At 43.5% G+C, this 12,235-nt stretch overlaps 1 protein-coding gene across 4 annotated transcripts in view; it reads right to left on the bottom strand.

Annotated features, from left to right (window-relative positions):
• The window catches only part of LANCL2 (LanC like glutathione S-transferase 2), a 99,075-nt gene that overhangs the window by 57,300 nt on the left and 29,540 nt on the right, over window positions 1-12,235 (bottom strand). For all 4 annotated transcript variants that reach the window (XM_074358549.1, XM_074358552.1, XM_074358551.1 and 1 more), the window contains 4 exons: window positions 7,095-7,302; window positions 6,157-6,304; window positions 4,671-4,817; window positions 969-1,151 (listed from right to left, as the gene is read on the bottom strand). In XM_074358549.1, coding sequence (XP_074214650.1) covers window positions 969-1,151; window positions 4,671-4,817; window positions 6,157-6,304; window positions 7,095-7,302 — 686 coding nt within the window. The remainder of the gene's footprint in view (window positions 1-968; window positions 1,152-4,670; window positions 4,818-6,156; window positions 6,305-7,094; window positions 7,303-12,235) is intronic.

Below are 12,235 nucleotides of genomic sequence, written 5' to 3'. Positions count from 1 at the left end.
CTTCTTGAATGCTTACACTTGACTTTTACATTATGTGAATTATTTTTCGTGTTTTGTAGGACTAAAAAAATTCTGAGAAATTAGCCGAAAACCTGAGAGAATTCCTCAGTTTTTCTAACTAACTTACTATAGTTACTCATAAAAGGAAAATAAAATTCAATCAGGGGCCAGTTCTCCTGTAACTGTCATGTAGACAAGTGAATTCTGCTCCCGTGACTCCATCTGTTTCTGCAGAACTGAGAGACCCTGCCAGACACTTATCGATCATTGTGCTGACAGTTACATACTTGGGTCTATAAGCAACAATCTCTGACATTAATTATTACAAATAATGATGCATTAAAACAGAAATAAAATTGCAGAAGAAGCGTTGTTCGCTTTCAACTGGCATGACAATTCAAAGTCCAGGAGAGGAATCAACAGTATTCTTAATACTGTGCCCAGATCTAGACCCTACTGCAATTAATTAATAAAATTACTGCCTGTTTTCTTGTAATTACCCACTCTGTGTAAAAATTTGAATGCCACATTTATCTCTTGTAAATAATTTTATAGTAGTTTTAAACTCAAATTTAAAAGCTCCTGAATCTTCACCATCACGTCAAGCAATAAAAGCTTATGCAAACAAGGAAATCAAATGATGTGACGTCAAACAAAGAGGCATTTTGGTTATAATACTGTCCACTGCCTTACTGGTTATTTGTACTTATTAGAATAAAAATCATTAGTATGCTGTCATTTAGGTTTTTTTTTTAACACATGAATACGATTCCTGTTAAAACACACACACGTACACTGACAGCTCTAACCCCAGTGGTAAGCAGCAAAATAAAAAGACTTTCTGTAACAACGTGAATTCGAAAGGTTTTACGTTTGCAAGCAAATGCGCTTATCAAAACCAAACGGGAAGCTTGGAGGTGCTGACTGTCTCTGCACACGTGGGTGCTCAGGACGGAGGCTGCACTGACCTTGTACGCCTGCATGAGCATGTGGATGACACCCGGCGCCCCGTGGCACCAGTGCACCAGCCGGTCTGTCTCATTGCTCAGCGATGACGGGTAATTCCCAGATCGAAATCTCTTGTGGCGCATGTAATCAATGCTGGGTTTCACCATCTCGGTCAAGATTTCTTGGTCCACTTTTGCTGCTGGCTTTAAACAAACAAAACCAAAACATTTGTTTTTCCGTGGTTTTTTTTTTTTTTTAACCTCTACATGTAATTAAGCAGCAATTACCTAGAAACACCGAGGAGCATCTAAGATTAGAATTAATTCAATTCTCCAGCTACTTAAGACTTGGGCATCGATCCCTGTTGACGCTGCACACGAAGCTGAAGGCCGTCTGCTGGAGAATTCCTTCTTGCTCAGGGATGCCTTCGACTGATTAGAAGAGGCCCACCCACCTCATGGAGCGCAAACATCTTCATTCAAAGTCCACCCGTTGAAACGTCAATCTCACCCACTACACCCTCAGAAACACCCAGAATAATGTGTGACCCAATACCTGGGCATGGTAGCCCAGCCACATTAACACAAAATTAACCACCACAGGATCCTACCTAACTTTTTAAATGAAGACGTTCACACACCTTTATCTATAAATCTTTTATCAAAACTGTTTCTCCAGAAAAAGAAACTTCAGTCTCCTGTGTGAGATGGCGGCGGTGCTGCCAGCCAGGGAGGGAGAGCCGGTGGTGTGTGAGGCTGGCTGTGTGGACACTCATGAAGCTCCCGTTTCAGTTCTGCATCCCTTCAACTCTCCTTCCCACCTGGCTTTCTTAAGTTAGAAAGAACTGGTTCACTTCCTCCGGACCATTCACTGTCCTCTCCAGCAAGGGTCAGGGGAGGAACGGTCACCTCCCAGTAGGATGACCTCACTGCAGAGTTCAAACTGTTCTGCATCAAGATCTTCACAGCAGCCCTCTGCTGCCCTGACCTCACCCCTCCTGTGGACACCCGTCCGCCACTGCCTTCGACGGCACGTGGCACTTAGAGTTCCTGAGGGCTAGGGTGCTCCGGGACAAACTGGCTTCCTTTTTGCTGGCATCCTCCCCCTCAGGCATTCTGTGCGATGGTCCTCTGTCCTCTGAGGCCACCTGATGTTCCTTCATCCACTCTGTCTACATATTTGCTGTGTGGGGCTCCAAGAGGACTTCAAGTATCAACAAACAAGTTGGGTGTCTGTTTTCTCATTTCCCTGGGGTTTTGAATGATTTTCCTGCCACCGTGAAAGTGGAGTTCTGTTGAAGTGATTATTTTGAAACGTTTTGTGTATGCCGTTCTGACGGCCTTCCAAATGAAACCGCACACAGAGCCACCTCGGTGCTCGGCAGCCACCAAGAGCAGGGCTGGGAGACACATGCGTGGTGAGCCCTTGTGAGACCGGGTCCTGGCACACCGCTGCTTAGTGACTGCCAAAGGAAGCTGATGGCAATTCCTTTTTTTTTTTAATTGATATACAGTTGATTTACAATGTGGTATTAATTTCTGGTGTACAGCACAGTGATTCAGTTATAACATATATATATAATTTATATACATACATATACACATATAAATTATAAATGTATTTCTTTTCATCTTTTTCATTATAAGCTATTACAAGGTATAGTTCCTTATGCTACACAGTAGGACCTTACTATTTATCTTTCATATATATATATATATTAGTTAGTATCTGTGTATCGTGAACTCCCAACTTACCCCCGACCCCCTTTCCCCTCTGGTAACCGTAAGTTTGTTTTCTATGTCTGTGAGTCTGTTTCTGTTTTACATATAAGTTCATTTGGGTCACTTTTTTTTGAGATTCCACATATGAGTGATCTCATATGGTATTTTTCTTTCTTTCTGATTGACTTCACTTAGAATGATGATCTCCAGGTCCATCTATGTTGCTGCAAATGGCCTTGCTATTTTTTATGGCTGAGTAGTATTCCATTGTATAAATATACCACTTCTCCTTTATCCAGTCATCTGTTGATGGACATTTAGGCTGTCTACATGTCTTGGCTATTGTAAATAGTGCTGCTATGAACATTGGGGTGCAGGTGTCATTTTGAAGTAGAGTTCCTTCTGGATATATGCCCAGGAGCAGGATTCCTGGGTCATATGGTAAGTCTATTCCTAGTCTTTTGAGGAACCTCCATACTGTTTTCCACAGTGGCTGCACCAAACTGCACTCCCACCAGCAGTGTGGGAGGGTTCCCTTTTCTCCACAGCCTCTCCAGCATTTGTCATTTGTGGACTTTTGAATGATGGCCATTCTGACTGGTGTGAGGTGATACCTCATTGCAGTTTTGATTTGCATTTCTGTGATTATTAGTGATATTGAGCATTTTTTCAAAGGCCTCTTCGCCATTTGCATGTCTTCACTGGAGAATTGCTTGTTTAGGTCTTCTGTCCATTTTTGGATTGGGTTGTATGTTTTTTGTTACTGAGCTGTCTGTATATTCTGCAAATTAAGCCCTCGTCAGTCGCATTATATGCAAATATTTTCTCCCATTCTGTAGGCTGTCTTTTTGCTCTGTTGATAGTCTCCTTGGCTGTACAAAAGCTTACGTTTAATCAGGTTTGTTTATTTTTGTTTTTATTTCTATTGCCTTGATACACTGACCTGGGAGAACACTGCTATGATTTATATCACAGAACATCTCACCTATGTTTTCTTCTCAGTTTATGGTGTCTGGTCTTATGTTTAAGTCCTTGGTGTGTGGTGTGACAGAGGGTTCTAATATCACTGATTTACATGCACCTGTCCAGCTTTCCCAACACCACTTGCCTAAGAGACTGTCTTTTCTACACTGCATATTCTTGCCTCCTTTGTCAAAGATTAACTGATCACAAGTCTGTGGGTTTATCTCTGGGCGCTCCATTCTGCTCCATTGGTCCATGTGTCTGGTTTTGTGCCAATACCATGCTGTCTTGATTCCTATAGCTCTGTAGTATTGTCTGAAATCTGGGAGGGTTATTCCTCCAGCTTCGTTCTTTTATTACATTGAAATATACTCCCTCTATATCCACTATGGTAAGAGTTTTTATCATATGCACTGTGCGACCAAAAGTTCCCATGACTAGCTTCGCTGCGGTATTTGCTTTACCGCAGCGGTCTGGAACCGAACCCGCGATGTCTCCAAGGTCTGCCTGAAGGCTGTGCGCAAGCAGAGAGGGGACCCACGGGACCCACAGCCCATAAGGCTGGAAGCAGGCCGCAGCAGTACTCAGGGTGTGGTCTTTGTGTGATGGAAGAGTCAGTACTTAACCCACCAGATGTCAGGGATGACTCAGAGACGAGGTCCTAACCACAACAGTAAAATAGTTAAAAATTCTGAACGCAACTGATCGCAAGTTGGGGGTGTCTGAGTATGTAAAGGCCTCTGCCCCAGTCTGGATTCTGGAAGCCCTTCCAGCCCCCGGAAGGTTTTCTATTACAAGAGCAGGAGGACCTGGACAGAAATACAGCTGGGCAGCAGACATCTAATCCAGCGCGAAACTGCACGCGGGATGTGCTCTCAGGAGGTCCCTGCCTGGGGATGCAGCAGGGCCTAGGGAGCCAGGACTCCAGGTAGGATCCTCATTTCATTTCGACCTGCTTGGTTTGTAGTAAGACTTCAGCCCCCGTCTGCTGTCCCAGCGGGGATCTGTCCGAATGTGGTCCCCGCGCCAGCCACGCACCTGCATTAACATGTAGTAGATGCCGGCCATGCCGTGGGCCGCGCCCACGTACTGTTTCCTGTGCCACTGATACAGCAGCGGGCAGCGCTCGGCCTTCTTCTCCTCCCGCGACAAAGCCTTGCCCGACTCGATTATAGCATCAACCACCTGCAGAGACAACGAGACAGCACAAGTTTAACAACTGAAATCTGTTTTAGCCTAATTAACAGCAACAACACGTCTTTACATAGACAGGTGACAACCTAAAAATCTTTAGTTAGTAGCCAACATTGTTATCTTTATTTTATTAATTAATAAATACAGGCAGAGAGAAATCAGAAGACAATCTCAGAACAGAAAAAGATATTAAGAAGTAGAAACCAAGAATTCAAAGGGTCTTTGTATGAACAGTTTACCAGTATCTAGAAAAACTTCTAAAACTCTTCTAGACTTTTTACTTGCTTTGTAGCTTCAATGTTTTCCCCAAAAGACTGGCAAGTATGGTCCCCTCTCCGTATCCACTGCAGGTTCCACACCCACAGATTCAACCAACCTCAGGTCAAAAATATCAGGGGGGGTGGGAATTCAGGAAGTTCCCAAAAAGGAAAATTTGAATTGGCTGCATATGTGCCACTATTTCCCTAGCATTTACACTGGGTGTGACAAGTAAGCTAGAGATGATTTAAAGCACAGGGGAGGGCGTGTGCAGGTTACGCGCAAATAAAACACTTGACGCAAGGGACTTCCAACATCCCAGGATTCGGGTGTCTGACAGGATTCCTGGCACCAATCCCCAGCAGGTGCTGCGGGCTGACTGCACACCGTCCAAGGCTGGAGGAACTGGCTTTATTCATGAAAGGCTAAGGAAAGGAGGTGTATTGCAGGATCCTAGTTAGATCAAAACTGTCGTGATTACGGGGCAAGGACACTCATTGTTTCCTCATATCCTCTCCCCTGTATACTTTTGGTAACAATGCTCCAAGTTTTAGCTGAGCATCTGGCCTCCGAGATGCAGACAGCTGCACACAGTCACCTGACTGAGGTCTTCAAGTGGGATGTGAGCAGAAGGGAGGCGGGCAACTTCTAGTCGGCCTTAAGGAAGGTGCTCAGCCTCCACCTCCTCACCACCCCGGGGGCTGCTGGTGCTCGGCTGGCTCTGGTCCTGCAGAGAAGGGCCCGGCCCTAAGATAAGGCGGAGCGAGACAGAAGAACCATATTCGCCTGGACTCCCCAGCTGTTCAGAGACCTCGCGAAGGAGAAATAAACATTCTGTCTTTCTGAAGATGCTGTTTGGTTCTAGTGAAAACAGCTTAATTAATACAGATCCAATTTTTTTAAAAAAAAATCCCTGATAGGAGAAAAGAAAAGGGGGCTGTTTATTAATCTTATGAGATGCCTCAGGAAATTACCCCCCCCCCACCAGAGGCAGAGTCCAGCCACCCCTCTAAGTCTGTACAAGCAGCCGCGGCGGGGACAGGACGCCGCAGTCGGGGGCATCCCGCAGTACCTCTTTGATAGCCGACTCGCACACGGCGCCGGGGCCCACCTCCGAGTTCACATAGAGCAAGGCATACAGATAACCGGCCCGGCCATACAGCAGCTCGTCGGGAAGGTCCGATTCCCGGCAGACGACGCTCCTCTGGAGCTGTAAGAGTCTGCGCGACAAGAAAAATTACCCGCGAACGTCTGCAGTGCCTCCCCCTGAAACCGCAAGTAGCCCTCTCACCTTAGAGATCATCTATTTCCCTTTAAACGGATTTAAAAAAAAAAAAAATGGAAAACAAAAACTTCCCCACTACAAAACCAAATTTCTCTCTCAGATCTCAAAACCAATAACAAAACAGCTTCCTGTTCAAAAGTTCTATATTTACATCTAAAACATGTAAGATACATACATATGAACCACGTACAGTGCTCTGAATCATGCAAGACACTCAGTTCTGAAATCCAGAATTACAAGGAAGTGATTTAAAACCTTAATGACAATGTTACCAAAATGTACAGCTTGAGCCGTCCCATCTTTAACAAACATTAACCAACGGGCACCTGCCAGACATGCTTCCAGACCACGGCGGTGAGCCCCGATTTCTGCCGCTTCAGGAGAAGATGAGCCAACAGGTGTAGTAAAAGTTCACAATCTCTAATTGTTTCATAGACAATTAAAGTGCACCTAAGGTGTACAAGCTGATTTTCATGCACTGAAGGCAGCCAAAACCCACTTAGGAGAAACCATGTTTGGTCCCCCCTCAATCTGAGGGGAAATTAAGGCAAACACATGCTTGGACAGCAAGGGAGCATGTGATCAGGCCTGCTACACAAACTCCTCGCTTCTACTGGAGCCCTGTTTGCAGGAGTAGATGAATTAAAGTCGAATTCTGCTTTTGAACCTCTTTCTGCAGCAAGACTGAGAATTTGGAGAAAGTACCTGCAGCTCTGAAAACTCACTTTGTGATGCACTCCTGGGACTCGCAGTCGCTTTTGAGTTTATGGTAAACCACAGCCCCGACGGCAAGGGGCCCGGCATCTCCGCAGAGGAAAGTCACCCTCCGGCCGTTCAGGTTCCGAAGCGTTCGCTTCACGTAGTCCAGCGACCGGAGCAGGTAGGTCTGGTCACACGTGACCCGGTACAGCTGCAGGTACAGGAGGGCTATGCCTGCAAGGAGCCCCCCGCCCCCCAAAAAAGCGTTACTGCCTTGCCTTTGCACCTTCAGGACATTATTTTATGCTTCCAGGAAAAGCCTACAGAAAGCCTGTGTTTCGGAAGGGGCAAAGCCAAATTACATACGTTTCTTAAAAATGAAAAAAAAAAAAAAAAAAAACAGGGTAGAAAAAATTTAAAGCAAGTTTAAAGGTGTTATCTTGAATATAGTTTCCTGTGCTATATACAGTGGGGCCTTGCTGTTTATCCCCACAGTTTTATTGAGGTACAACTGACAAATACAACTGTATATACAGTGAAGTACACATTTAGGACGATGTATGCACAACTGGGAAATACACCACAGTCAGACTGGCACGTCCATCACCCCACACAGTTATCACCTGAGGCCTGTGCGTGTATTAATGAGAACGCCTCAGACCTGCTCTCTCAGCGAGTTACACGTAGACAAGGAAGCACTGTGAACTCCCCTGAGGCACGAGACCTGTACAAATGTAGACACTGTAGCTGAAGGCTTGTGCCCTGGGACTGCCACTTCTGCATTTCCCCCACCACCCAACCCCTGGTGATCCCCCTTCTACTCTGTTTCCATGAGTTCGATTTTTGGTTTGTCTTTTTGAAGAATTGGTATATATATGAGATCACACAGTTTGTGTCTTTTCTCTGTCAGGCTTTTTTCACTTAGCATAATGTCCTCTAGGACCGTCCACTTTGTCACAAATGACAAGATTTCTTTCTTGTGGCTGAACATTCCATGCATAAACAGCGTAACACTCCATTAGACAGACAGCTAGATAGATAAGACATCTAGATGGATGGATGGATAGATGTATGGATGGATGGATGGATGGACAGACGGACAGACGGATGGATGGATGGATGGACAGATGAACGGACAGATGGATGGATAGATACATGGATGGATCAATGGATAGATGGGTGGACAGATGGATAGATGGATGGATGGATGGACAGACGGACAGACGGATGGATGGATGGATATATAGATACACAGATACACGGATGGATGGATAGATACATGGATGGATGGACGGATGGATAAGATAGACAGATGGATCAATGGATAGATGTATGGATGGATAGACGGATGGATGGATGGATGGATGGATGGATGGATGGATGGATGGATGGATGTATGGATGGATGGACAGATGGATGGATGTATACATAGGTGGATGGATGGATGGACGGGTGGATGGATGGATACACAGGTGGATGGATGGATGGACAGACAGATAGACTGATGGATGGATAGATACATGGATGGCTGGATGGATGGTTGGATGGACAGATATATGAATGGATGGATAGACAGACAGACAGATACATACATACATAGGTAGATCAAAACCTCTCTTTTTTTTCTTCCCTTTTGGATTTATAGTTTTATTGAAGAGTCAGTAGGTACGCTTTTTAGATCACAACCTCTTCATCCGTTCAAGGATCAATGGGTACTCAGGTGGCTTCCGTGTCTCGGCTGCTGTAAACGACGCTGCTATGAACATGGGGGTGCGGACAGCTCTTTGAGACACCGACTTCCCCAGAAGCGAGACTGCTGACCTATTAGCAGTTTTATTTCTAATTTTCGGGGGAACCTCCATACTGTTTTCCATAGTGGCTGCACCGATTTATATTCTCCCCATGTACTAGGTTACCCTTTTCTCCACATCGTCACCAACACTTGTCTCTTGTTTTTTTACATTTTTTAAATAAAAAGCCTTCCTAACAGGTGTGAGATGGTATCTCATTGTGGTTCTGATTTGCATTTCTCCGATGATGAGTGACGTTGAACACTTTTTCATATAGATGCCGGCCAGATGGATGTCTTCTTTGGAAAAATGTCCACTCAGGTCCCTGGGTCCATGTTTTAATTGGTCATTTGTTTTTCACTGTTGAGTCATACACGTTCCTAATATGCTTTGAATACTAACCCCTTAGAAGATGCATGGTCTACAAATATCTTCTCCTGTTCAGTAAGTTGCCATCTCGTTTTGATTGTCTCCCTTGCAGTGCAGAAGCTGTTCAGTTTGATGTGCCCCCACCTGTTTGGTTTTGTTGGTTGTGCTGTTGACACGATATCCAAAAGAATTACGGCCAGATTCTTCTAGGAGTTTTACACTTTCGGGCCTTACATCTTTAAGTCTTTAATCCATTTGAGTCCACTTTTTGAGAGCGGTGTAAGACAGGGGTCCAGTTTTCCCAACACACTTACTTGAAGAGACAGTTTCCCCAATGTGTTCCTGCTGCCTTGTCAAGGATTAATTAACCGCATTCATACATGGGTTTACTTCTGGGCTCTCTATTCTGTTCCACTGGTCTCCATGCCTGTTTTATTTTATTTTACTTTATTTTATTTTATTTGGTTGTTGGGAGGTAATTAGGTTTATCTGTTTATTCTTGGAGGAGGTACCGGGGATTGAACCCAGGACCTCATGTATGCTAAGCATGTGCTCTAGCACTTGAGCTACACCCTCCCCTCCTCTCCATGCCTGTTTTGATGCCACTAATATATTGCTTTGATCACCAGCCCTTTGTAATTAGGACGTGTGATGCCCCTAGCTTTCTCAAGATTGCTTTGGCTATTCTGGGTCTTCGGTAGTTCCACAGAAATTTTAGGATTTTCAATTTCTCTGGAAAACATCATTAGAATTTTGATAAAGATTGCACTAAATCTATAGATCACTTTGGGTAGTATGGACATTTTAGCCACGCTATGCTTCCAATCCATAAACAGGGAATATCGCTCCATTTACTTGCAGCTTCTTCAACTTTCATCGGTGTCACGATTTTCAGTATATAGGTCTTCTCCCTCTAAGGATTTTTCTTTGATTCTGTTGTAAATGGAATTGTTCTGTTAAACTCCTTCTCCGGTACTTTGTTGTTAGTGTATAAAAGCACAACTGGTGGTTGTATCCTGCAGCTCTACTGAATTTATCGGCTTTTTTCAATCGGTTAATTTTTTTGGTGGAGTCTTCAGGGATTTTTTTATATATAAGATCATGTCACCTGCAAACAGAAACAATTTTATTTCTTTCTGATTTTGTTTGTTAGTTCGTTCGTTCGTTCATTCATTCATTCTTTCATGGGGCATAACTTCTCCAGCTAGAACTTTGAGCACTGTGTTAAACAGAAGTGGCAAGACTGGGCATCCTTATCTTTTGTTCCTGCCGTAAGAGGAAAGGCTGAGCATTGTTAGCTACACATCAGTGTCACTGAGTATGAGGACAGCTGTAGGCTTTTATTACGTCGAGGTATATTCCTTCTATATCAAACTTGTTGAGAGCTTTTATTATGAAAGTATGCTGAATTTTATCAAATGCCTTTTCGGCATCTATTCAGACGACCGTATGATTTTTAGCCTGCATTCTGTTAATGTCGTGTATCATATTTATTGGCTTGCGTTTGCTGAAACGCAACATCCTGGCACCCCTGGGGCAAATCCCACCGCTCAGGCATATCCTTTTAGAGAGCTCTTGATGGGGGAGGGCATAGTTCAAGTGGCAGAGTGCATGTTTAGCACGCATGAGATCCTGGGTTCAATCCCCGGTACTTCCTCTCAGAATAAACAAATAAACCTAATTACATCTTCCCACCAAAAAGGAAAAAAAAAAGATAGAAAAAAATTTTTTTAAAAAAGCTCTTGGACTGTGTTGGCTGGTATTTTGCTGAGGATTTCTGTATCCAAGCTCATCAGAGACTGAACGTTCTTGTCTTGTTGTTGATCCTAGCAGGAAAGCTTTGAGTGTCTTACCATCAAACGCGACACAGGTTTTTCGTGGACATTCTTTACCAAGCTGAGGACGCGCCCCTCTCTTCCTAGTTTGCTGAGTTTTTTTTTTAATCGTGCACAGGTGTTGAATTTTGTCAAAGCTTTTTCTGCATCTATTTATATGATTTTTTTTTTTCTTATTTAATCCCACTCCACTTTCAAACATCACTTTACCACTTCAAGGGCAGAACGAGCACCTTATAATAACAAAATATTCCCAGTTCCTCCCTCCAATCTCTTGTCACTTGCTGTCACTTTTCTCACACATAACATATGCATATAAGCATGTATATATGCACACACATAAACAAACACAGAAGCACACAGAGCTGAACACACTGCTGCTATTATTTTGAACAGTTTTGATCTATTAGATCATTTTAAAATAAAAAATAAAAGTTCGTATTTCACCTTCACTTACTCATTTTCTGAGGTTCCCCCCTTTTTTTTTCAACACAGATCCAAGGTTTTAACCTACATCATTTTCCTTCTCAGAAGAACTTGTTTTACCATTTCTTGCAAGTCCGGGTATAATGGGAACAAATTCCATTGATTTTTGCTTGAGGAAGTTTTTCTTTCTCCTTCACCTTGAAGGATAATTTCACAGGGTACGAAGTCTTAGGTTGTTGGGGTTTTTTTTTTTTTAACTCTCCATATTTTAAGTATTTCTCTCCACTCTCGTCTTGCGTGCACGGTGGCTGAAAAAGTCTGCTGTAATTCTGATCCTTGCTCCTCTGTAACTGAAGTTTTTTCCTTTGTGTTCTTCCAAGATTTTTCATCTTTGCTCTCCCTCTTATCATGTTTACGTATTATATGCCTAGGTGAGGTTTTGTTTTTTCCCTTTATTTTTTCGCTTTTGGCTTTTATCCTCTTCGGAATTCTCTGAGCTTCCTGGACCTGCGGTTTGGTGTATATTAACTTGGAAACATTCTCAGTCCTCATGGCTTCCGTCCCTTCTCCTTCTGGTATTTCCATCTCACGCGTGTTAAGCCTTCTGTCACTGTCCCACAGTTCTGGATACTCTGTTGCTTTTTTCTTTTTTTTTTTTTTTTTCAGTTCTTTCCTTAGCTGGGTCTAGTCTGCTGATAAGCCTGTCAGAGAAATTCTTCATCTGTTACAGTATATTTGATATTTAGT

The sequence above is a fragment of the Camelus bactrianus genome, chromosome 36 (genome assembly GCF_048773025.1).
Source record: "Camelus bactrianus isolate YW-2024 breed Bactrian camel chromosome 36, ASM4877302v1, whole genome shotgun sequence".
Taxonomy (NCBI): domain Eukaryota; kingdom Metazoa; phylum Chordata; class Mammalia; order Artiodactyla; family Camelidae; genus Camelus; species Camelus bactrianus.
This window is presented reverse-complemented; position numbering and strand designations above follow the sequence as displayed.